The sequence below is a fragment of the Terrapene carolina genome, unplaced genomic scaffold, assembly GCF_002925995.2.
Source record: "Terrapene carolina triunguis isolate 2854851 unplaced genomic scaffold, T_m_triunguis-2.0 Scaffold210, whole genome shotgun sequence".
Taxonomy (NCBI): Eukaryota; Metazoa; Chordata; order Testudines; family Emydidae; genus Terrapene; species Terrapene triunguis.
Window position 1 is genome coordinate 12447289 of NW_020664561.1, and position 27395 is coordinate 12474683.

A 27395-nucleotide genomic window follows, 5' to 3' on the forward strand; every position below is an offset into this window, starting at 1 on the left:
AACTTGGAGTCATTGTGGATAGTTCTCTGAAAACATCCACTCGGTGTGCAGCGGCAGTCAAAAAAGCAAACAGAATGTTGGGAATCATTAAGAAAGGGATAGATAATAAGACAGAAAATATTATATTGCCTCTGTATAAATCCATGGTACGTGTACACCTTGAATACTGTGTGCAGATCTAGTCACCCCATCCCAAAAAAGATATATTGGAAATGGAAAAGGTACAGAGATGGGCAACTAAAATTATTAGGGGTATGAAACAGGAGGAGAAATTAAAATGACTGGGAATTTTCAGCTTAGAAAAGAGACGACTAAGGGGGATATGATAGAGGTCTATAAAATCTTGACTGGTGTGAAGAAAGTGAATAAGGAAATGTTATTTAATCCTTCACATAACACAAGAACTGGCAGTCACCCAATGAAATTAATAGGCAGCAGGTTTTAAAAAAACAAAAGGAAGTACTTCGTCACACAACATAAAGTCAACCCCGTGGAACTCCTTGCCAGGGGATGCTGTGAAGACCAAAACTATAATAGGATTAAAAAAAGAACTAGATAAATTCCTGGAGAATAGGTCCATCAGTGGCTATTAGCCAGGATGGGGAGGGATGCAACACCATGCTCTGAGTGTCCCTAGCCTGTTTGCCAGAAGCTGGGAATGGGCAGGGGATGGATCACTTGATGATTACCTGTTCTGTTCATTCCCTCTGAAGCACCTGGCCTTGACCACTGTTGGAAGACAGGATACTGGGCTATATGGACCATTGGTCTGACCCAGTATGACCATTCTTATGTAAAAATTAATTATAATAATAAAAATGTTTAGTACAGAAACGCCCCAACATAATGACCTCTCAAGATAGCAACTATGTGAGATAACAACCTTGGCAAATAATGCATTTTAAAAATCTTGGCCTACTAGGAAACATATTTATATAAGTTTCCATTCCCAGTCACAAATCTAGCATTCTGGAGCAAAGTCACTAAAATATAGTCCAACAAACAAATGTTTATTTAACATGCCCCTCACTTTTCCCTCCACCACACCCCACTCACCAGTGTTGTCCTTGGTCAGTGGAGACTCCGAGTTCAGAGGTGCTTTCACGTGAGTACACCCAGGGCCGGTGCTACCATTTAGGCCAACTAGGCGGTTGCCTAGGGCGCCAAGATTTGGGGCGGCGCCCCCAATTTTTTTTTTTTTTTTTACAGCGGCCACTGCGCTGGGAGGGAGAGGGAGTCTGAGCCGCCAGCAGGCAGCCCAGGGGAACCCCTGGGTCAGAGCTGCCGCACGGATCCACGGGCCGGGGGGTGGGGAGCTGCCGCAGGGGGGGGGCGCCTCAGGGTGGGGTGGGGCGGGGAGCTGCCGCAGGGCTGCGGGGGGAGCACAAGGTGGAAGTTACGCCTAGGGCGCGAAACTTCCTTGCACCGGCCCTGAGTACACCCCCCAGGTGGGGGGCAAGAAGGCACCTTGCTCGTTCCTCCAGCTGCTCACTGTTTGCTCTGGCCACTGCTGTTCATTGTGCCACCATTCACTCCACCACTCTGTTGCCAATGGCCCTGCGCAGTCACCTTCTGCTGCCACCTGCCACTGTGACCTCTGCGAGTTGGTCTCTTGAGGTTCCACCCAGCTCTCAGTGATTTCAGCTGAGTTCTCAGTGGGGGAACCTCACTGCTAGTGCAGTCTGGGCTGTCTCTTACACAAAAACACTGTACCCACAGGAACACTATCCCCACAGCAGGACTAAGCACTTAGACCTGATTATCAGTGATTTCAGCTGCAGTGGTCACTTAACAGAACAAAAGACTATCTATGGAGCCTAATCAGCTCAGTCTTTAAACAGTGGAGGGGGACAGGTCCCCACCCTCCCTCTTGATGCCCTCAATCAGCACAGGCTAAGTACAGTTCTACTGCCCTTTACTCATACAATAAGAACAACAACATTTCATTCTCTCTCCCCCCCCCCTCGCATTCAAGTGATTTGTAACCCAACCCCAGCCAAAATCTATCACTTGGGCAACACAGCTCTGTTTGCTGGATACCTAGGTAGATTAGGTGTGAATGTAAATACAATCTGGTCCTGAAGCCTTTCCCCCCAGCCTCCAGCTCATCACTAGCTGTCAGGGAGAGCTCATTTAGACTTTGCTTACAAATCATCATTTGAAATTATTAGGTTGGCCAACATCACTGAAATGAATGCACTGACATTGTCATAAAAAACAACAGCTGTATAAGGAAGCTAGTCTATGTTCATACTTTTCAAATCTATTCTACTTTTTCAGATACACGTATTTTATCATACATTGTATATGCTTTTAAAGTGTGTATTAATGTTTCAATTTCAATTCAGATTTCCAAACAGTCACTAAATTGGCATGTTTCAGAGTAGCAGCTGTGTGAGTCTGTATCCGCAAAAGGAACAGGAGTACTTGTGACACCTTAGAGACTAACAAATTTATTTGAGCATAAGCTTTCGTGGGCTACAGCCCACTTCATCGGATGCATAGAATGGAACATATAGTGAGGAGATATATATACATACAGAGAACATGAAAAGTTGGGAGTTGCCCAACCAACTCTAAGAGGCTAATTAATTAAGATGAGCTATTGTCAGCAGGAGGAAAAAAAACTTTTGTAGTGATAATCAAGATAGCCCATTTAAAACAGTTTGACAAGAAGGTGGGAGGATACTTAACATGGGGAAATAGATTCAATGGTCAGCCATTCCCAATCTCTATTTAAGCCTAAATTGATTGTATCTAGTTTGCATATTAATTCAAGTTCAGCAGTTTCTTGTTGGAGTCTGTTTTTGAAGCTTTTCTGTTGCAAAATTGCCACCTTTAAATCTGTTACTGAATGGCCAGAGAGGTTGAAGTGTTCTCCTACTGGTTTTTGAATGTTAGGATTCCTGATGTCAGATTTGTGTCCATTTATTCTTTTGCATAGAGACTGTCCGGTTTGGCCAATGTACATGGCAGAGGGGCATTGCTGGCATATGATGGCATATATCACTTTGGTAGATGTGCAAGTGAACGAGCCCCTGATGGCGTGGCTGATGTGATTAGATCCTATGATGGTGTCACTTGAATAGATATGTAGACAGAGTTGGCATCAGACTTTGTTGCCAGGATAGGTTCCTGGATTAGTGTTTTTGTTCTGTGGTGTGTGGTTGCTGGTGAGTATTTGCTTCAGGTTGGGGGGGCTGTCTGTAAGTGAGGACAGGTCTGTCTCCCAAGATCTGTGAGAGTGAGGGATCATCTTTCAGGATAGGTTGTAGATCTTTGATGATGCGCTGGAGAGGTTTTAGTTGGGGGCTGAAGGTAACGGCTAGTGGCGTTCTGTTATTTTCTATGTTGGGCCTGTCTTGTTGTAGGTGACTTCTGGGTACTCTTCTGGCTCTGTCAATCTGTTTTTTCACTTCAGCAGGTGGGTATTGTAGTTTTAAGAATGCTTGATAGAGATCTTGTAGGTGTTTGTCTCTTCTGAGGGATTGGAGCAAATGTGGTTGTATCTTAGAGCTTGGCTGTAGACAATGGATCGTGTGGTGTGTCCTGGATGGAAGCTGGAGGCATGTAGGTAAGTGTAGCGGTCAGTAGGTTTCCGGTATAGGGTGGTGTTTATGTGACCATCGCTTATTAGCACAGTAGTGTCAAGGAAATGGACCGCTTGTGTGGATTGGTCTAGGCTGAGGTTGATGGTGGGATGGAAATTGTTGAAATCATGGTGGAATTCCTCAAGGGCTTCTTTTCCATGGGTCCAGATGATGAAGATGTCATCAATGTAGTGCAAGTAGAGTAGGGGCCAGTAGTGTAGCTAGGGGAGGTGCAGGGGAAGCAGCCGCTTCCCCTCAGCACATTTTCCAAAAGCGGCGCCTTAGTTAGGGGTTACCATGGCGCCAGTGGGCGGGGCCCACACTCTGCTCTGAAGCTTGGCCTGCCGGGCCGGCGCTGGGCTCCTGCAGGCAAGGGGGGGCAGCACGGCTGGAGGAACCATGGCGGGGGGGCGGGCGGCGCAGCCGGAGGAGCGGGGCGGGGGGCAGCATGACAGCCCGCAGCGCGGCCGGAGGAGCCATGGGTGGGGGTGGCACGGCTGGAGGAGCCAAGGGGGGGGGGGCGGGGGGGGGGGGGGGGGAGGGGGGGGGGCCGGTGGAGGGGCCAGGGGGGGGCACCTTTTTAATGTTTGCTCCCCCTGCTCTTAGAACCTGGCTACGCCACTGGTAGGGGCACTAGGGGATGAGAGCTGAGGAAGCATTGTTCTAAGTCAGCCATAAAAATGTTGGCATACTGTGGGGCCATGCGGGTACCCATAGCAGTGCCGCTGACTTGAAGGTATACATTGTCCCCAAATGTTAAATAGTTGTGGGTGAGGACAAAGTCACAAAGTTCAGCCACCAGGTTTGGCATCTAACTAGTTCACAAAACTGGGGGGGGATGGGGGGGATTGGGGAAATTCAGGAGGGAAATCACTGCACAGAACAGACTCCTGCTCCAAAGAGCTTACAGCCGAAGGGCTTGTCTACACTTACAGCGCTGCGGTGGTGCAACTGTCCAGTGGAGCTGCACTGCTGTAGCGCTTAGAGAAGATGCTACCTATGCCGACGGGAGAGTGTGTCCCGTCAACATAGTGCTGTCTACACCAGGAGTTAGATCAGTATAACTACATCACTCTGGGGTGTGGAAAATCCACACACAGTTATACTGGCATAAGTAGATAGGGTAGACCAAGCCTAAGTATAAAACAAGACACAACAAGTAGATACAGACAGATGGGGATGCACAAGGAAGCATCAGCTATGAGTTTCATAGAAATGCCTTTCTATGAGTTTACACAGTCTTGATTGGGCCTTGGTCATTACAGAAATACAAAAACAATTATATTAATGGTGACGACTCTACTGTGGAGAAGGGAATCAATCAGCTGAGCACGACTTCCAATGGAATAGAGGGAGAGCACCACCAGGAGGATTGGAAGACCAGACAGTAGGGAATCATGGGGGAGGGGAAGAGGAACAGAACGGATGGTAATGAAATTGCAAAAGGAAACCATGTGATTTCCTTTTTAAAGGAAAAGGAAAATATTTGTTCAAGTGCGCAGTGGCTACATTCACCACAGGGATATTGTTGTTATGAATGACATAATAGGTCATCTGCAAAATTGAGACTAGGAGCATAAGTGATCCATGCAGTTGTGAATGGAATGTAAGGTGGCCCATGAGACAATCTCTCTAAAGATGTGGTTCTCTGTACGCTTAAGTGTGAGAACTCCAGAAATAAGTTGTCAAACAGGAGGGTTTAACAGTCAAACTGCTTCTCTTTCTAACTGAACTTAACTAGTCATCCTCCAGTCCTAGTGAATTTGTTTAGTCCAGGAGATTTAAAACCCGGTGGTCTTTACTGTACTCCATCTATAGTTTGCAAGAGACCTAGCTTACTTCTGGACCATACTATTACAAATTAAATACTCGCCATTAAAATAATACGTCATGTAGCATAAGGGTTTTTAAGGTGAATTTAAAAGCCTTTAAACACAAATTTAAAAAATATATACATTCTTAAACCTTTAAAAAGAAGTGTCACACTGAAAAACATAAGATTAAAATACTGTTTCCTCTGCAGCAGTTGACACCACAAGCAGTTAATGACAAATCTTTAAGTCTTTATCCAGACAAGTGCTCATTGAATTGAATTAATGAGAACTGAGTAAAGGTTACTGGATGCTTGTGCTATGTGTGTCTGTGATGTCCTTAACAAAACACAGAAGCCTGAACTTACATACTGCTAAGTAGGGAGAGGAAGCAATGACTTTCAGATACTTATTATATCTAAAATATATATTTGAAACACATTTCTCTTATCTATAAATTAACCATTTGCATTCTAGACACACAGCATCGTTCTGAATGTTGAGCTAATTTTCAATGCTGATATTCTTCTGTAGATCAGATTCAGTCCATTCTATGCCACCTTCATAGCATAAGGGTATGTCTACACTTGGAGCTGGGGGTGTGATTCCCATTTTCAGGAGACAAATTCACACTTGTTCACATTTCATCAAGCTAGCACACCAAAACTAGAATGAAGCTGCAGCAGCATGAGCTGCAGGACAGGCCAGTCATTCTGAATATGTGCCCCTGAAAAACCGTACGCACATCCTTGGGGCAGCTAACCTGTCCTGCCTTCTGTTAGTAGCGTGCTAGCTCAATGAAAGCTAGTGTGAGTTTGTCTCCTGAAGATGAGAATCACGCCCCCAGCCCCAAGTGAAGACATGCCCTAAGTTTGTCATTGAGTAGGCTAATATGCATTAGTTAAATGGAGAAAATACCTATGTATTGTTTTTGTTTATTTAACAGTGCCTGCACTTTCAACATCTCAATTCTGTGTGGTCTAGACTATAGGACAGGGAATTAAGAGGCCTAAAATCTACTTCCTGTTCTGCCACTGACATGCTGACCTGGGGCAATTCACTTAACTGCCCTGTGCCTCAGTTTTTCTATCTCGAAATGGGTATAAGAATACCCATCTTTGTAAAGCAGTTTGGGATTCTCAGATTACATGTGCTATATGAGGACAGAAAGTTTTCATTCACTTTACACTTTTTACCTTTTGTATTTTTTAAACTATTTTTAAATGCGTTTGCAAATACCAGCTTGTGTAGATTTTCTGAAATATACCTGTAGGATAAGCACAGAGCCCACCCAAGACATGCGTTTGTTTAATTGTGTGCCTTTTGTATCATAGAATTGCTGCTGTGTTTGAAAGTTATCTATCTTGGTTATTCAGCAATGTCTCTAATGCCTTCTTTCAGTGTAGGAATCACAAAGTTAAGTGACTTTGGCTTTTTAAGGATGTACAAGATAACTAGGAACATAACCATTTTATACATCATGTCTTTGCCAAACTCAGTACGGTCTGGTGTAGCGTTTTTCTTCCTTACCATATGTGATGTGATATTGTTAAAATAAGAGATGCTTACTTAGGAAGTCTTTATTTTGATGAGATAAGCATGTTAAAAAAAAATTATTTTACTAATATTTTATGTGATGTAATTCATTAACTGAAGATTCTGTACTTTGGATAGCAATACTTGTAATGTGTGAGGTTATTTGAGGGTTAAAACTAAACTATCTTTTTCAGAAACCACATCTGACCAGAGTGACATTGAAGGCCGGATCAGGGCCCTAAAGGATGAGCTACGGAAGAGGAAGTCTGTTGTTTATCAGCTGAAAAAGGAACAAAAGAAGAGGCAGAAGGAGAGGCTGAAAGCCCAGGAGGCCAGTTTGATCAAACAGCTAGAGGTTAGGAACAGTTAGAAGGGCTAAGTAACAAGTCAAACTGCTAGCATAGTGTGAATTGGTATATTACAGTCAGTTGCTGAAGAAATCCTTTCTCTTGTGCTTATTGATGCACCTTGTTATGACAGCAGCACCACCATTCTGGTACTGGTTTAAATATTTCCAATAATTCTACAGTAGCCCATGTGGTACTGATATGGTGGACAATCCTCTTCAGGATAAAAGACTAATCCACCAGTAAAATGATGTAGGGGGGTTGGGTTTTTCGGGTTTTGTTTTTTTTGGTTTTTTTTTTAAGTAGTATATTGACTCAGACTTGACAGACACTGTTGGAGTCTATAATAATAAAATATTAAAACTCCAGCCACTCGCAACTGAAGAGCTGATACTTGTGCAAATAAGCTACACCTCTACCCCGATATAACGCGGTCCTCGGGAGCCAAAAATCCCTACCGCGTTATAGGTGAAACCCCGTTATATCGGGGTTGCGGCAGCAGGGCTCCAGCAGTGATTTAAAGAGCCCAGGGCCCTTTAAATCACCACCCGAGCCCCGCTGCCAGAGCCCCGGGGTAGGGGTAGCGACGGCAGGGCTCCAACGGTGATTTAAAGGCCCCGGGGCTCCCCACAACAGCCAGAACTCCGAGCCCCGCTGCCGCAGCTCCGGGGTTACCACACTATACGCGAACCCGTGTTATATCGGGTCGCGTTATATCGGGGTAGAGGTATATTTGTCCATACGCACATGAAAACTTCTTGCTTTGAGAGCAGTCTTCTAAAAGGAAAGGATGCGCTTTATTCATTTGATAACTTCTGTTTGCTGATTGACTCTTCCAAGAAGTTATGATTTGGAAAATTAACAATCTTAACTTTTTCACACTCAGTCTTATGATGAGTTCATAAAGAAGACTGAAGCAGAGCTGAGCCAAGACCTGGAGGCATCACCCACAGCTAAACCTCAGATTAAAACTCCATCCTCATCTACTGAAAAACCTAAAATCAAGCCACCTCCACTCCACAGGTAACTTGGAACTCTCTTTGTAATTTAACATTACCTTGTTAGCATTTTTCTAGGTCAACTGTACAAATGCCTTTTCCAGAGTGTGCTACAGTTGTAATATAAAGTAGTTGTGTGAAGATACTTCTGAATGAGCATGGAAGAAAAGTACGTTGCAAGCTTCTCTGTTCCTCAAGAGAATAGATCTCTATTATGTACTTGGAGAACTTTAATCTATCTGAAACTAAACAAAACATGTATTAGAATGTAGGGTTTGTGTGTGTGTGAACACTCAATAGCATTTGGGGGGGGAGAGGGAAAGTTGATGCTATCTCAGAAAGTGCAGCAATCATTGGTATAGGGGAAAATCACAGGGAGGAAACCTGAAGACCACAGCTCCCTAGGCCATTGGAGAATGGCAGTGTGTTGATGCCTTATGCTAGCCCAGTCAGCAAACACATCGTCATTCAGACAAGCATTGTATAAAGTTCTCATGCACAGTGTCAGGGTATTCTATTCTTGTCCTACCTCATCCCGGTGTCCTAATCTAGGTTTTTCTGAGCAGCAGCAGCTCCTGGCTATATGGAATTGTGACAAATATTATGGATGGCTTTCTGACCTGGACAGTTCTCTTCCTGGCCCCCTGTGCAGGTGCCTCCCCCACTCCACCCCCCCGTAGAAACCATTCATACTTATAACTTAAACCTAGTTTACAACCCAGGGTTTCAGAGGTAAACAGTGCATTAACCCACTACACCTCTTGGTGCATCTCCTTGTGGTTCTGTTTCCCACCCCAAGAGATGGTGCTAAAAATCCCATTGGCCTCTCAGTAGTAGGTTTACATGCTCTCAACTGCAAAGGGTAATATTTCTTACTAAGCTAATCTTTATTAGAAAGAAACCTTCCCCAGAATGTATCGTATCCCACGCATACATACACGCACCTTTATAATTACTTTCTATAGTCATCTCACCTTTAATGCACTTTTGCATTGGGGTACATGATTCTGTAATTATTGCTGTTTGCACTTACACTATGACTAGTGATTCTAACATCTAACATTGGTGGTTCACTTTATTGACTTTTCAACCCTAGGCCTGAGACAACCAAGAATTGGAAATCACTGACTGAGTCAGAGCGGTCCAGAGTATCTTTGGAATCCATTGCAGAGCATGTTGGTATGTAACTGGAAAATAAATGCTGCAGATGGAGGCGTCCTTTCATAAATCTTGAAGAATTCTATTCACTGTGTTTTGAAAAATACCCATTCTTTCATAATCTCTCACTGTTTGCTGCAAGGTGAGAAGGGATTTAGAGAGAGTGGTTAAGTCAAAATTGAATGCATAATACACACTTTTTCTTTATAGTTGTATTTTTTTTCACATTTACATTTGTTTTGATTCTAACATTAATCTTCTGAAGAACAAATTTCACTATTCTTCCCCTTAGCTGTAAAGCATCTTATTTGGGTCTCTTCTTTTAAGAGACTTTAATAATAAACAGCCAAAACATAGTGGAAAGAAAATGGTAAATTTTAGAAGAATATTTTAACTAAGAAGAAATGATAGCATCTTGGCTTTTTCTTCTTGCTGTATCACTTCAACTTAGGAGACAGCAAAAGCAAACAATGTGCTGAACCACAAATATTTGGTTCTGTCCTTGCTGAGACTTATGTGAAACATCAAGAGTATGACAACTGTTTTTCTTTTTGCCTTTTGTGTTTCCCAGCATCATTTAATTTGAGAACACTGCCCTTGAAGAAGCCAAAAACAATTAAAGATTTTCTTCTTTTGTTCAGATATTTTTCAGTGGTTTACTATTAATGTTTATCTCTCCACATACATTTATAACCTTGTTTACCTTTGTGACTTCCAGACAAATACCTGAGCTTTTACCTCCTATAACAAAGTCCCATTTCACAATAATAAACTTTTCACAGAACAGCAGCAGAGGTAGGAGGTTAGAAAGAAAGCTATGGAGACATAATACATACGGAATACAGAGGATGCTGTTATTATTTACAGGACAGTCCAGGAGCCTGTGAAACTTTCACAGATCCCTGTTAATATCCTTTTGTCTCAAATCTTTTGACTGAACAGCTGTTTAACTTTGGCTGCAGTTTCCCAATAAAATAACAGGCATTCTTGATCACACCTTGCTCTGATAGGATTACAAGATATCAAAAGATTATTCTGGATGATTTAGTATTGTGATGATTAATTTTTTTTTATTTAAGATGCTGTATCATCAAGTTCTGAGAGGTCTGTGTCTGTACACATCAAGAGACTCATTGACTCAGAGGTTCATACAGAAGAACCTTCCCGAACCCTATCCCCAGTCTTCAAGTCACCAAGGAGATCCAGAGCTGAATCTGGTGATTCCTTGGACAGTGTGCCCATATCAGCTCTTCTCCAAGATCTAAGAGATAGTGGCAAAGTATCCCATGTGTTAGTGAGCAAGTCAGAAGATGTATCCAGTGATGATATTGTGTCTAATCACAAATCTGATATACAAGAGGAGATGGAGTACATAAAATCAGAAGAATCCGAGGTTGAAGATGCTAATAATAAACATTCAGAGAGTTCTGGTGCCTTGTTGATGCTAGATATACACCAGGAAAGCTTACCAGAAGTCCTTCCAAAGAGAGACCTTCACTCTGACACTGAACAGTCTCAGAAGGAACTATTTAGCTTGACTGCTGAAAATATTCAGAGTAGAGAAGAGATCTCAAAACAGAGACAGACAATCAAAGATGATGTAGGGAGTGATCAAAGTGACAGATCAGAAAAGTCCTCTCTCAGCTTGAGCAAGTGGGCACAGGAAAAAGACTTCTCTCTTCCAGAACAAGTTTTTACTCAAAAAGAGCCATCATACTCTGAAGATTTTGTGGGGTCCTCCCCCAGAAAAGAGACATCAGTTGAAGAAACTCCTTCTGCTGAATGTTACAAAGATGATTTTGAGATGCCTACATTGTCACAGAGAAAAGATTCTCAGTCACTTAGAGAGAAATCACAGCATACAAAACCCCCTAGAAGCAGATCCACCAGCCTTGGCAGTGAAGATGAAATCAGTGAATATCTCAGTGACAAGTCTCTCTCTGTCTCTGGCAGTGTGCATTCAGAGAGATTATTAGAACTCAAGTCACCAACAGAGCTCATAAAAAATAAAGAACGCAGTGATGTGGAGAAAGAACAATCCCCCATTGAATCACCACTTTGGGTCTCAGTTTCCATCACAGAAGAAGCAAACACACTGATAAATTTCAGCATTGGTGACCGGATACTTGTGAGTAACGTCCAGCCTGGAACACTGCGATTCAAAGGTCTGACCAGTTTTGCCAAAGGGTTTTGGGCTGGTGTGGAACTGGATAAACCTGAAGGAAACAACAATGGGACTTATGATGGTATTAAATATTTTGATTGTAAGGAAAAGCATGGTATTTTTGCTCCTCCTGAAAAGATCTCTCACATTTTAGAAAGTTTTGATACCTATATAGACACAAATGAAGATGAAGACTCGTTCTTTGATGACAGATTGGGTCAGCACCACAAATCCGAGCAGAAAGACAAAGAAAGTTCCAAATCTGGCAAAGATGAAGAAAGCAAGGGAAGAGATGCAACTGAGAAATCGTCCCAAGATAAAGCTCCACCAGGTATGACTGCTTTAGAAGCCTCTGTTGGACAAAAAGTTGATGATTACACCAGTTCTGAAGTAAACGATATAAAGGAGGTTTTCACAGCTGTTAGACCACTTGCCAAAGAGCAGTCTGTGGTGGACTGCCTGAAAGATGCTGTAAAAGATGAGATTGTCCATGCACTGTCTGTTTCTACTATAGAAAATGTTACCACCATTCTATTGGAAGGTACCTCAGATGGTATATTGTCTGAAAAGCTGGGGAGGCAGCAGTCCTCAAGGGAGGAATGTACTGAAAAGTCAGATAAGTTTTCTTCTGGAGTTTTGGAAAAGCCTGCAACTCCACTTCTGGACCTATTGACCAAGGAAAAGAATCAATTAGAAGCCCAACTTAGACTGCCTCTTAGAGAGGAAGAGAAGTCAAAAGACCAGCTAGAAAAGGTCTGCTTGTTGACAGACAGTCTACTTAAGGATTTTGTTAAGGACACTGTCAATCAGCTACAGCAAATCAAGAAGGTCAGGAATGAGAAGATTCATCTTAGCAATCAGGAGCTCTGTGATGTCCAAGAGGAATTATCATCCAGAACCCCAGCCCAGCATGTGGAGGAGCAGGTAGCAAAGGGCCTGCAGAACTTTTTTTTAAGTTCTGAATTGGAAGATGAAAGAGAAGAAGTTTCCTCTCCAGATATGTGTCCCAGACCAGTGAGTATATAGCTTGCATTGATTTCAAAAGCTAATATATTAATTGTTTGTTTGTTTGGATAATTATTGAATCTGAGGATTTTGTTTTCTACCAATTTTGTTCCTCCCAAGTGTTGTCAGGTGATCTCCAGTGTGTGTGTCACTTTATGGTACATTCTGAAACATTTTGGAGATTTACAAAGATGTATGAAACACCTACTCATATCACATGAAAAACTGAAAAACATTCTACTTAAAGAGCATTCTGCTTACATATATCATCTTTCCTGTATTAGCCTACCCTGTTTTTCATAATCCTAATTGAATCTTTATGAACGCCGACTCTCTTGTATTTGAAGAGTAAGTTTGCTTCTGCTTACTCTCCATATGAAATAATCATCCTCTGACCTTACAATTAGTTGCTATAGAGATCATTAAGATGTCAAGCTGCTAAAGATGCTGGGTTAACAGCTCTCTGATAAGTGAAGTTTTATATCCACTGGACAGATATATCATGAACAGTGGAAGTTCAAGCTTCCCCAGAACCACCTCTAAGGGTAAGAAGATAAGACATGGCCTCTTTGCTGAAGCTCCTAACAAAGCTGATAACTGTGGTGATATTCTCAATATGTTACTATCACAAAAAGCACCAGCTCACTTTCACATACGCCACCAAACAGCCGTCAGTTTGTAATGGCTTTTAGTCTACTGATTTAAGCTAGATTGATACTGGTGGTAAGTGAAGTGAAAAGTTACATATTCCATTACCAAACTGTTGAGCCACCCAGCCCCTCACAAACAAATTGGTTTCAGGGCAGAATGAGCAACAAGAAGAGATGATCTATTTTTAAAAATGCTTCTCTCTGTTGTAAACTCCCTAGTAACTTTTCAAAAACATTGGGGAAGAAATGATGAAAGTGCAGGTATATGAGTAGAATCAAATGTTTCCACTGGTTTGGGGTTTTTGAGATAATTATTCAAAAGTGCTTTATAAACACTAACAATCATATCAGAAGTACATTTCAAAATCGAATTATAAGACGTGTTTGATGCGCAATAGAGTACATTACTGCTTTGAATAGTAACTCTGTAATTCTGTTTCTTATTCCACAGGAGAGTCCAGTGTTTGGTGCCAGTGGACAGGAAGAGCTTGCTAAGAGGCTGGCAGAACTGGAGCTCAGCCGGGAATTCCTGAGTGTGTTAGGAGATGATCAAGACTGGTTTGATGAGGACTTTGGCTTGAGCTCCCACAAGGTTCCGCAGAAACAAACTGAAGAATCAGCGGTGCTGCCCAAGACAGAGCCACAAAAAGTGCCACCTAAGCCATGTGAGGAGCCTTTGGCTGTTCCACATACTGCAGTGGAAGTAGAAGGCATGGTGCATGCAGCAGCTGAGGAGCTGTGGAAGTTGAAAGAGCTGGGTCATGATCTTCAGAATATCAGCCTTCCCATAGACCTTAGTAATACCACCAAAGAGCAGGACATCGAGACTATAAGCAAAAAGGTCTATAAACAGGTACAACCCTGGGGAACATTGATCTTATCCCCTGGATACTTGCCCTCAGAAGCTGAAGTTTTAATTTTGACCTTTTTCTTTTTGTCAAGGCGGTATTTGACTTGACGAGAGAGATTTTTCGGGAAATCTTTGCTGAGGATCCTAATCTGAATCAACCTATTTGGATGAAACCATGTAGAATTACCTCCACTTACTTCCGGCGAGTAAAAGATCCAAATGATCTTGATGAGATCAAGGTAGGAAAGATGCTATTAAATTGAGACTGTTCTCATATCATATAATGCTTATATAGCATTTTTTCATTTGTAGCCCACAAAATGCTGTATGTAGGTAGGCAAGCATTACCTGGAGTTTAACAGATGTAGCATTTGAGCACAGAGAGGTTTCAAGAGTGGTTATTTGCTGAAAAGCAATTGTGTAAAGATGGTACTCTTTTGGTTTTTGTTTTACCACCCTCTCTTTCCTTTCATAAACTGAATTAGTTTTAGACTCCAGTTTACTGTATCGTTTAAATGAAAGTTGTGCTCTACGGTTAGTCAAAGTTCTAAGGGCTAAATTTTTTTTTCAGCCCTTTTTAAAATATAGTATACATACTGCATAATGTTGCTTCTAAGATAGGGTTATAGCTCAGTGCTTCCATTGTAAATCTCTTGCACTGCAATGTACATCTCACAGTTAAACAGAAATCCACCCTGTATTTTAAGATCAGATTTTGAAGGGCAGGTGCTCTGTACGGGATTCACTTCTTCCCTCAAATACAATATTAACTCTTTTCTTTCCCCTAGAGTTTCATTGCAGCTGAAGTACTGAAATTGTTCAGCTTGAGGAAGGAATCTAATCACAAAACAGATTGGCAGAAGATGATGAAGTTTGGACGCAAGAAACGGGACAGAGTGGATCATATACTGGTCAGTGGATAAAAGCATTCAGTCGTTTGATTGTATTCTATCCTCTGAATACAAAGTGTTTTAGTTATATCTCAAAAGAAGGCATGAACCTTTTGACAAAAGGTAGTTAATCCTAGGTGAACAATTTAGAACTATATTTAAGTTCCACTTACATTTTTTTCTTTTTGGGGTACTTGCAATTAACAAAATAACTTTTAAACAGATCATTATGTGTGGGTAGAGAGGGTAAGAAGAGGAGAAAGTTGAGAAGCATCAAAAGTTAAAACCATTAATTTAAACAGTGGATTTGTTACAATGTAAAATGCATAACTGAAAGGGTAGCCTTTTTTCTTTGGACCAAAAATGGTATTCCTACCCGTCACAAATTCTAGGAGAAGGACTGGCTTTCTGCCTTGATGAACCAAATTATTTATTTTTTAGTAATGTTGTTTCCACTGTGACAAGTGATACTGAAATCCAAATTGATTAAGCTCCTTCCCGTGACAGAATTCTGATGCAGCATTTCTTGGCTTTTTCAAGAGTTCTGCAGTTAAGACCAGTACAGAGTTTGAAATAGGATTGTAATTTCAAAGTGACTATATCTTCTTCATAGTACTGTGGTAGCAACTATGCCACATGGTACCCTCAGCATGTTCACTAAGCTAGCATTGAGCAGCATTGCTGCTCCTATAATACCTCTGCATGTAAGCTCTGTTGAACAATATATGCTGCCAACGCTGGTGCAGGGATGGAGGATAACTCTTGGGGGCAAGCTTTTTAAAGTTGATCTTTGGGTGGTTTTACTGAATGGTTGGGGTCTCGCTCGTCTGTGATGAGTCCACTTAGCAACATAAGAGTTTCCAACGCATTGCTTTTATCTTAACTATATCCTAAATTGGTATATAAAATTACCAGTTAATTCAAACCATGGATATCTTTGGTCTTTTGTTCTCTCACCTGTGGAAGATTTCCAGCAAAGCATTAGGAAGATTCTTCTGCCAGGGACAAAGTTGCACCTTAGCTAGGTAAAGGATTTAAAGTTAGGGTCAAGTATCTTGGGATATCTGGGCTTTATTAGTATATGTGTTGTAACTAATATAATTTATAATAAGCTAAAGTACAGCCACATTAGGTATGGAACAGGCAGCTATTGTGTGTCTTCACCAGCTCACTGTACCAGCTTTCGGTTATTATGAATTAGTCTCAATTGGAAATATACAAAAAAGTGAATCAGGTTGAATGAGGTTAAAAATTCAGGCACTAATGTACAATAGTCTGAGACCTTCCAGATTTTATACAAGAATCCAGGTGTCAATGGTTAAAACACTTTAATCCATATATTTTAATAAATACAGTCTGACAAGCCTGTGTTTCATCCCACCTCGCTCACACAAAGAAACAGAGGTAAAACAACGACCATTTTAGCTGAAGACTGGGAAAAATTCGGAAAAACAAACTCTATATATACTGTTTGCTTTAGGATTTGGCATTGCTCAGTGACATTGTTGCTAAGCTTATCACTGCAACGTAAGCAACCAAGAGAGAAAGTTCTAGCTTAGAAAAAGTAGCCAAACCCTGGAAAACTTCTATAAACATATTTGTTAAAACCTCTTTAAACTGTTAAGCAGCTGGTTAGCTTTCTCTGTTTCCTAATCAGCCTCCAGCTTCTGCCACTTTTGTTTCTGTGGTCATGAATTGTGAGAATACAAATACTGGATCATGGCAGCATCATGGACTGAATCAGGGGCTTTGCTAAATAGCAGTGTTCAAAAAGAAATAGAACATGATGATTTAATTGCAATTTCGAAAACCCAGTTTCATGTTTTCCTGAGCATGGCAATAGTCCATTAAAGGAACAAATCAAATTTGGTTCCAAATTTAGATTTTGTAGACATTTGTTTTCAGAAACCCAAGAGCAACAGAAATATTTCCATTCGTTTTCATCTGTGTTCTTATGTATAGGTTTATTTAACAAATATATCTTTGCAACTCAAATACTGTCTGTCATGCTCTGGAGTGGCTCACAACTGAGTGCCAACCTCAGGGCAGACACACCAAGCTGGTAGTGTGTTCTATAATTAGAATTCACCAAGCCAATAACAAGTGTGAACTCCTAGATCACTACCAGTCTTACCATGGAGTCACAGACAGTCCCCTTGGATTCTCCAGGGGGCCTTGCCTCCCAGACAAACTGGACTTTGTGGTAAAAGGTCACTCAAACCAAAAATCACGTCACATAAGGTTGTCCCCAGTCCCAAGAGACCTCCAGGTCAGTTGGTATTCTACATCTTACACCAAAGACTACACTGGCAGCCAATTCTGTTGTAAATGAACTAGAGGTTATCTAAGAAAAGGCAATGAGAGTTATTGGGAGGTTAAAGCAGGTAAAATATATGCACAAGTGAGTCACTCTTTGTAATTCCAAATGATGGCAGTCATGTAATAAACTGCCAGTTTCCCAAAAGTCTTTTCAGGGTACCCAGATTGTCTCTGGGATCTCCGCTTTGCATCTGGTACACATCCCAAACAGTCTAGAGATGAATGCTCTTTCCTTGAATCCATTCTTAAAGCTTCTTCTCACAGAAATCAAGCTGACAGGGTCACTACTCACATGGGCTTTTCCTTTGATGACAGAGAGTGAGGAATGCATTTTGAGTCTTTGACCTCCAGTCATCATGATGACCACTTGCTTTGAAATTAGCATTTTTCTGTTGAAGTTCTTCATTTGCATTTCAAAAGGCTTCTTTCTTGTCTGATGGGTTATTTAGTTATAGGGGTATTTACAATATAAATGTTTGCTATTGCATTATAACAGGATACAGATAAGTGAAAACAATGCAAGTAACAACCCATTCGTTTTTCATTAAGTTTAAACGCCAGATACACTCTTATACATTTAACAATTACTTGGAGCTAATACACAAATGAATTGACCTGTGGCTTCAGGATCAGCTGGCACCTGCTCTGCCAATGTTACACTGTCGTCATACTAAAATAGGAGAATCTAGAAGTTAAACTGTAGCTAGTCTGTTTATAATGGCTGATTTATTGTCCAAATTTGATTTGCTCCTTATAAAGGACTATTGAAGCGCAGAAAATAAACATAGTGAAAATTAAGTTATAATTATTTTCATTTTTAATAATGTGAGGCAGAGATTCTAAAACTTTCATTGTCTGAAATGAGACATTAGTAGTGTCTCTTGCAGGCTTCTTCCCTTCCCACTCATAATTGTGTAACATCCTGTGACAATTACAGCAATTGCTTACTTGGAAAAGTATTCTTAGTAAAGTGTGTACTTTTGGCTGTATTAAATATAATGTAGCAGCTGGAAACAAGGAGAGCCAGCAACATGTGACCATCCAGCATGCTCGGAACCACAATTTGGAAACCACCGGTGTAATGTGTTTGTAATATAGGCAAGGAAATTTGTTGTACGTTCCTCTTCTCCCAGCCTACCAATGATGACAGTCAAGTACTTATAGTGTTGTGACTTTGCCTACCAGGAAGCAAAGAGGTAATAATTCTGTCAGGCAAGCCCTGCATGTAAGGCCCCATTTCAGAGATTTCTCTTTACTTTTGTTTTTCCCTCTGTTCCTGTTTCCTCTTGCCCAGCTTTGTCTTTCCCCTTTTCCTCATTTCTAAGCCCAGAACTGAAGAAAAGGACAAGTACAGTTGTTGGGTTTAGTGCTGGGTGGTGTTGGTGGCTTATGATATACAGGAGATCAAACTAGAGACCTGGTGGTCCCTTCTGGCCTTAAACTTCATGACTCTGCACAGAGAGGGGCACAAAATAGACCTCAAAAAGAGAGCAGAAAAACCGAGGGAGAAGGATGATCGGCAGAGACAACCTCTACTGATGTTTCCTCTACCTCCAGCAGAGAGACAACCTTGTGGCGGAGTGTCAGTAACACACAAAGCAGCACAGCATTCCAAGAACTCTCCCATCAATCAGGTTTCCATTGATATCGGAGCTGGTCAAAAATGGGGGGGAAGGGGATTTTGCAAAAAATTTTGGAAGTTTTCATTTTGCAGGGCTCAAAGCATCCTTCACCTAAGGAGGCATAAAGAAACCGAGCACTTTGAGCTCTGTGAAGGGGCTGACCACAGTCTGGTCAGCCATGCTGGAAAAAGAGACTTGCTGTGAAATACATCTTTTAACAAACTAGAGTCTCTTGTACAAGCAGGTTTAGCTTTAGAAGCATATTTTTTACTTTTGTTTGCTTGTGACTCGTTCTATCTTTATTCCTTATACTTGGTATAACTTAAACCTGTGACTTCTTGTTTAACAAAGTTGTTTAACTTTTACTATAAACCATTCAGTGCTTTGATTAAAATAGTGTTCCTTAACACAGTTAATGTAATAAGCTGCTAGGTATTTTCTCTTTAAGGGGCCAGTGAAATGGATCACTTCTGTAAATGATCAAGGCGAGAGCTGAAGACTGCAGGACAGACAGTTTTAGGGACAATTTGGGACTGTGAGAGTGTTGGGGTCACCCTGAAAAAAGTAACTGGGTGGTAGAAGCCAGGGTGTGATCTGCATGCTTGTATGCTGGCTGTTGATGTGAAGGCTGTTAGCCACATCAGCATTGCATTTAAGGCACTCCAAGTTTCAGGGCAGGCAGTGACACAACCCCTTACTGGTCTGGGTTGAACCTCAAAGTGTCACAGATGCCCAATTCCCAATTGGTTTTCACTGCAAATTCGGTACCTAACTGCCTTTGCACCTTTGAAAATTTCCCCTTCAGTCTTCAAGAAGGTCCCTCCTCTTCTAAAGATCTTGATGCTTTATTATGTTCAGGCACAGATAGTAGATTGGCTCGCCTCTGCAACAACAGCCAGAGTACCCTGCTTTTTCACTTGGGCCGTTAGGCCTAAAGCCCTGTCCACAAGCATATTTATCATAGAATCATAGGACTGGAAGAGACCTCGAGAGGTCATCTAGTCCAGTCCACTGCACTCATAGCAGGACTAAGTATTATCTAGACCATCCCTGACAGGTTTGTCTAACCTGGAGATTCCACAGCCTCCCTAGGCAATTTATTCCAGTGCTTAACCACCCTGACAGCTAGGAAGTTTTTCCTAATGTCCAACCGAAACCTCCCTTGCTGCAATTTAAGCCCATCACATCTTGTCCTTTCCTCAGAGGTAAAGAAGAACAATTTTTCTCCCTCCTCCTTGTAACAACCTTTTCTGTACTTGAAAACTGTTATCATGTCCCCTCTGTCTTCTCTTGAGTTTATTTACTAGCATTTCGAGTTTTTCCTGCTTATTCCCCATATTTCTCGCATTAGTATACAGGCATCTAAGATACTGATTTGATTCCCCCCCTACCTCCAGTTCTGTCTTGTCTCTCCCTTATCCCTGCTATAACAGCCCATGCTCCCCCCAAATTTCGACCCTTCTCCCTGGTCTCCATGTTTTTGACTTACCTGTGGGCTTTGGTCACCTCCCCACCTGTATGGGACTGGGGCAAGGAGCTATACCACTGCTTTCTTCCTCTATCCGTTTTCAGAGTTTTGAGGAAGGTGAAGCAAGACAAAGCAGAGGTAATGCTGTCAAGCCTCTTGAAGGCCCATGCCCTTAGTTTTTTGAGCTGATGAGCCTGTCATTGGCCATTGCTTGACCTTCTGGACCTGTTGATCCAAGGCCCACAATCTTCCTCTTTCAGTGTGATTTGGAGAGATTGGAAATAAAGCAAAGCTGCTTCCAAGAAGAGGAAATCTGTTCTGAAATTGCAGTCTTTGTAACTAGCAACAGAGAGCCTACTCCTGTGAAATACGCATGAATTTGGAACCATTTTTTTGTTCAGTGGGGCAACAAGAATAATATCAATGCCTGCGCAAAACATATTAATGCCCTCTTTGTAGGGTTTCAAAAAGAGCTCAGTGTCTATAACCTAAGCTTCTGCTCTTCTGTCCTCTCTCTTATTGGAGTTCTTTCAGGAGCAGGGACACTAGTTCCCAGCTGATTTTTTTCAGTTTTGTTGGAGACGCCTGCATCATCCAGTGACTCCTCAGTGGGACCTGTCCTTCATTTTGCAGGTACTCATATGTTTGCATTTGAATCCCAGGAGGAAGTCTCCTTCCCCAGATGCTGCCCAAGCTATCCTTGTAAAGTGCTGCTTTTAATTGTCGTAATACTTTGTCATATGGCTGGGAGAATTTTAAGCTCCCTCATTTTCTCTCTCTCCTACACGTATGTTCACACCTTCAGTATTTTCCAGGTAAGATGTATTCGTTCTCCTGCCAGAATTCATCCTTGAGGGGGGACATGAATTCTGCTTCAGTTAACCTGTCCTGTTCACAACTTTATCCAAGCCCTGCTGCTCTCCAAAGTGGGAAACTTCAGTCCTGGTGTCAGAGGTGTGAAGTTCTACTGAATTCTTTCATAAGAGTTCAGAAAGTTTCAACAATTTTGTGTGCTTTTAAGACTGCTGCAAGGGTGTAAAAACTCACTTTAACCACCAGATAGGTAATGACCAGTTTCATTTGCTTATTAGCCAGCCAAGTGCTAGTGTACCAGTTTGGTCAAACATCACCTACTAAAGGTCTCACAGTAACTTCATGGGCTGAGGCCTCTTTGAAGAAATGTAAAGCCACATGGCAGTCTCCACACATGTTCATAAAACACTATCACCTAGGGCTGGTCTACACTGGGGGGGGAGGGGATCGATCCAAGATACGCAACTTCAGCTACGCGAATAGCTACGCGAATAGCGTAGCTGAAGTCAAAGTATCTTGGTTCGAATTACCTGGGGTCCAGACGGCGCGGGATCGACGGCCGCGGCTCCCCCGTCGACTGCGCTACCGCTGCTCGCTCTGGTGGAGTTCCGGAGTCGACAGTGAGCGCGTTCGGGGATCGATATATCGCGTCTTAACGAGACACGATATATCGATCCCGGATAAATCGATTGCTACCCGCCAATACGGCGGGTAGTGAAGACGTACCCCTAGACTGCCTGCACCTGAGTGTTCCTTCAGTTGTAGAGCTCTGCAATCAGCATGATAAGGTAGGCCCACCTCAGAGCACCACTTGGTGCATGCAGTGTATGTCTTTGACTGAATCCCTTGGAAGGATAGGAGAAGAGTGGTGTAGAACAAAAGAAATTTAGTCTCTGTAATTCCTTTTCTTAGTCTTCTCCCCTGTCATCCTTCATCCCACCCTCCTTTCCTCTGAGGAGAGGTGCCACCCTATATTCTTGTACCTTTTTCTAATTTCTTTAACTGTCTGTGATGTTCCCCTGGTGTTATCGACCGGTGATCTGCTAGGTCACTCCAATCCTCCAGTCTGGGAGCCAGCCTTACCCTGCTCTGCTGTGAGAACTCCCATTCCTGGGCTGTTCACGCACAGCCTTTGGCATGTAAGCTGCTTGGATTGTGCAACCAAATGACACTAGCCAACATCTCCGGTCCCAGACACAACCCTAGGAACCTCCGTCTTGCAGTGTCCAGTTATGCCCGCTGGACACTGCAAGTTTATATGAGTTTGTCAGTTTAACAAAGAAATTGATATGTACCAGGCTTGTTATCCCAAGAGGAGTCTCTGACACACTTCAAACCAAACACACTGCTTCAGGTAGAGTAAACGAACACATTTATAAAATCTATCTTTGTAGTTAAAGTGATTATAAGTCAAAGCACAAGAAGTCAGATTTGGTCAAATGAAGTAAAAGCAAAACACATTCTAAGCTGATCTTAACGCTTTCAGTGCTCTTACAAACTTAGATGCTTCTCACCACAAGCTGGCTGGTTGCCCTTCAGCCAGGCTCTCCCCTTTGATCAGCGTTTAAGTTGCTTGGTGGTGGTGTCTGTAGATGGAGGTGGAAGAGAGAGCCAGCATCGCAAACGTCTCTCCCTTTTATCATGTTCTTTCTTCCCTCTTGGCTTTGCACCCCCCACCCCCTTCAGAGTCAGGTGAGCATTATCTCATTATACTGACTCAGGGAAGGGGGGTGACTCACGCAAGAGACCAAGAGATCCTTTGTCACTGCCTAGGCCAGTGTCCTTTGTTCCTGTGTGGCTGGGCTGGGTTTGTCCCATACATGCCCTGATGAGATGTGAACTGCCCCTCTTCTCTTGGAGAGTTTTGCCTGGGCCTCTGCTCCTGGAGAGTTTTTGCCTGGGCTTGTTTTAAGCCATGAGGACACATTTTCAGCACACACAATCCTATTATAAGGATGAACATGGGGGTGCAGGGTGTTCCCCTGAGGTACAGAGTGTCACATTGTCCTCCCTCTCAGAGCCTCTCCTTCTGGGGGGAAGTGAAAGGACTGACCTCTGATATACAGGGCTTGGTTGACAGAGTCTTTGCCACCTTGTTTCCTTGTAGTCAAAGCCATAGCACTTTGTCCTTAACTGTTAGTTCCCGTTAGCCCTCTTTTTTTCCCTCCTACTGCTATGACAAAAAGGAATTATTAGGGAGTGATTTTCCTTTGTCTTATACATGTATGAATGACAGTTTCTTTAACTACACTAGGGTGGATCTATGGAAGTGTGCAGAGCACTAATGAAAGTGCGGGACACCTAAAAATTGCCCTTTCACACTTGTTTGGTAAAGTGCATTTTTTTTCCAAACTCTTCAATAAGTATAAAAGGAGCTGTCAAACTGTGAAACCACGTGCATAACTGAGGGCTTGTAAATATAGCTAGAACCTTGGAAGGTCTGTTCCTCTGTGGTCTCCATTGCAGCCTGTTGGGCCTTCACATTACTTTTGGATTATTAAATTGCAAAGAATTCTTGTACAGTAGCTTACCCCCTTTCACACTCTCAACAGATGAAGTCCCCTTGTGTAGACAACTCAAAGACTAAACAAAGAGGAAGAGGGTACTGGGTTTATTTCAGTTCTCCCTCTTTCCCTGCTCCCTTATTATATAAATAGAGTAAAATACCATAGATGTTGATATCATAACTAATAAAATTATCACAAGCAAAGTTTTTCAGCCTTGTTTTGACCATGTATTCCAAAGTAATGTCTGCCTGATCTTCTTACTAGTTGTCCATATGTATTTTGGGATAGCTTTTATCCACAGTGAGGTTCCTTCTTTTCCTTTTCTGATTATATAATGTAAATATATTTTAATTAAGGTAAACAGATACTCTTGTGCCAAATATAAGGTTCATGGCTCAGTGTGGGTTAGCACTGAAGCTGAGCAAATAGTGGAAGAGTTTTCAAGAGATACTCCGTAGCATTCAAAAGAATGTTTTATTTGATTTCATGTTCTTTCTGAGCAAGTTGAAGCACTCACGGTTTACTAATGTGAATACATATGGAAGCAAAATTTTAGCATGAATGCTCAAAAGGTCTAATTTCAAATTGTAATATTTGTAACATGCAGTTTGTACAGTCTTCGGACTATGCATTATTTGCTGATGATTTCTGTCTATGTTCTTGTATGGAGCTCATCATCTGGGGTCTGAACACCTAATTTTGAATAACAATTAAGAATTGTGGGATCTGCTCATGGACAAGAAAAATCATCAAATTGTTAGAAATTATTTAGCTGTACGTAGCATAAAATTCAGTTAGAACTAATGCTTTCAAGAGCAGTGAAGCATAAAATATGCTGTACAAAGAAACCGTTTTGCAGTATCATAGTATTGCACAACAGCATTGCCTGCCAGCATTTTTGCTTCTACTTTCAGGAGAATTAGTAGTGAAATGTAAATTTCTTTGATATTATGGGTTTCTGATGCTTATTAGCCATGTTCTAATCACCTACCTTCTTCCTCCCCCCGTTTTTCTTTGTACTTTCTTACAGATTTCAATCATATTTTCCTCTTTTGTGCAACACTAATCACATTGTAGACTTTTTATAAATAAAAAATTAATTTTTAAGAATATTTCAATTTGAATTCACACTATTGATCAGGAATGATGGCACATCAGTAGTGTTTTTAAAGTACAAAACTTATATAAAAATAGAATGAATTTCTTTAAAATGAACAGTAAACCAAAGGGGAAAAATTAAAAAAGTAAAAATATTCTGGTAAAAGTAATGTATCTGGTTAAGAGATCAGCTGTATAATATAATTCTTCATTTTACTGCTCTAAGAATTGTTGTGGAACAACTTATATATAAAAACAATTCTGTCATTGCCAGTTATTTCTTATTCTACATTTTCTGTGCTTGTTTTTTACTTGTCCTAGAAGGCCTGAAGAATAATATTCCAAGAAACAATGGAGTGTTAACATGTTGTTTTTTTCTCTCTAAAACCCAAGGTACAGGAACTCCATGAGGAAGAAGCTCAGTGGGTGAATTATGATGAGGATGAGCTCTGTGTGAAGATGCAATTGGCAGATGGGATCTTCGAGGCCTTAATCAGAGACACTATTAATGTTCTGAACCAGATAAATGAAAAACAAGGGAGACTACTGCTTTTGTGACATCCGTGATAATAAACCAGAAACTACGAAACTTCCTGTCATGGGCTTTCTGACTCCTGACATACTACATCTCCACCATAGCAATATTGCTGCTGGACTTACATACATGGTTTTAAAGGCAGTTCAGATGTGATAAAGGAACACAGTATTACATCCCGCTGCCTTTAGAGACCTTACACTGGATTTGTTGTTGTAAACAAGCATGGTCCTTCACTCGATGCTGGCTTGTGGTGTATTCACACCATCCTTTTGCTAATTCAGCACAGAGAATATATGTCAGCACCTCTCCATGGTCTCAGACTGGGACTATGAACTTCAGATTGTACTCTGAAAGTGGTTGGATGTGGTTGGGTTGAGATACTGGTCACTTGGCCCAAAATTGCTGTCAGCAATCTAAACTGAAGTGATCTTTAGAAAGGTGTATTGGGTGATTTTGATAACTGCTTGTCAGTTTTTAGCCATAAATGGACATTACAGCAATTAATAGTGTTCTATTATTAACCACTTTGTATCTGCAGACCTAACAATATGCATCAATGTTTCCACTCAAGAGTCTATTTCATTCCCTTGAAGTCCATTCCCATCTTTCTTCATGCGATGTGGTACCAGACATGATCGGTGGGCTAACAAAGGGGGAAATGGATGAGCTTACTTTTTTGCATTCATCTAAATAATTCTTACTTGTTTCCTGTCTAATTTGCTTCAGTCAAGAGTAAGAGCAAAGTAAAGGCCACCAAAAACTGGGCATAATAGACTAGACGTTTGTCAGCTTTACTCCTACCATGCAGCATTTCTTCATCTCCTGAATTACCAGCAGCTCTTAGATAAATGGATACTCAGGATTCTCTCAGGCAGTAGACATGCAGGAGTAGAAAATGTTTCTTCACAAAATTTTGGCCTTCAATAGCTCAGCTTCCTCCCTTGCTACCACCCAACCCTAATAAATCAGAGAAGCAGTTATTTGAACGATTAGGGAAATGAGTATTCGACAAAGAAAGTGATGTCCAGTGCTTGACTGTGTACTTGTTCTGTGGTTGTGGGATTTTTAACTTATTTTAAGATAATTTATTAAATTGAAGTTAAGGAAAGTGTCCAGTGCAGTGGTTGCACTGTCTTAGGTTTTGAAACAGCAGAACCTGTGAAAGGTACCTATGTAATACTGCATCTGTCCTGGAAACTTCTAGGGTCCATATTCTTAGCACAAAAATCCAGCTTCTTGAGATGGGGAGGGTGTCAAAAAGAAACAAACCTCAGTGGTCAAATGTGGGAAGGAAAGGGGGAAACTATATGAAAAGAACCTCACCTGGACAAATTTCAGTGATTGTGGAGTGTTTAAGGGAGTAATCTGAAGCCAAGATGTGAAAATATTTCCTGCTCCCTCATTACCTGGCTTCCTTCTCACGAATGTTCTTTTTCCAGAGCATTAGGCAGTAGGCAGCCACCCTGTTGTATTTTTGAAGCTGTGCCCTTCGTCTTGAGTGCTTTCTTAATCTGTCCTCCCTTTTTGTGTTTCTTGGATGAACACCGACAATCTGGGGTTGAGTATTAATGCCTTAATAACGGAAGTCCTGTTTACTAACATGGGATGAGACCCAAAGCAGATTCATGTTCTCCAGGCACGTTGGAGTATTGAAGTGCATGCAAAAGCATGTTAGGAGGCACCCAAAGATGCTGCAGCCCATGATATGCATGTGGGAAGATTTCTGCTCTTTTCCTTCCATCTGTTTTTGTTTTTTGGGTTTCCTACTGTGCATACGTGTGCTACTGCTCCGTTATGTTTCTCTCTCTTTCCATCTTTATTTTTGGGAAACTGTCATTGGAATATTTGCATTTTGCACAATGACACACAACTGGTAATTCTTTAAATCAGGGACAGCACTGAGAAATGTTGGCTTTTCAATCCAATCAAATTATCAGATGTAGTAGTGCCAGCACCTCATGTGTGAGTTATTAATGGTGAGCCATATCCATGAGAGCTTAATGAGCAAAGAACAAACAGGAGCAAATAGTG

The 27395-nt window shown here is 41.6% G+C and overlaps 1 protein-coding gene across 1 annotated transcript in view; it reads left to right on the forward strand.

Moving 5' to 3' along the window:
• LOC112105858 (centrosome-associated protein 350-like) overlaps positions 1–25864 on the forward strand; it is a 160742-nt gene extending 134878 nt beyond the window's left edge. Inside the window, exons 31-38 of the mRNA XM_026655416.1 lie at positions 7132–7292; positions 8171–8307; positions 9379–9461; positions 10520–12618; positions 13711–14112; positions 14202–14348; positions 14898–15020; positions 25220–25864. Of these exons, the coding sequence (XP_026511201.1) occupies positions 7132–7292; positions 8171–8307; positions 9379–9461; positions 10520–12618; positions 13711–14112; positions 14202–14348; positions 14898–15020; positions 25220–25384 (3317 nt within the window). The 3' untranslated portion in view covers positions 25385–25864. The remainder of the gene's footprint in view (positions 1–7131; positions 7293–8170; positions 8308–9378; positions 9462–10519; positions 12619–13710; positions 14113–14201; positions 14349–14897; positions 15021–25219) is intronic.
• Positions 25865–27395: the final 1531 nt, after the last annotated feature.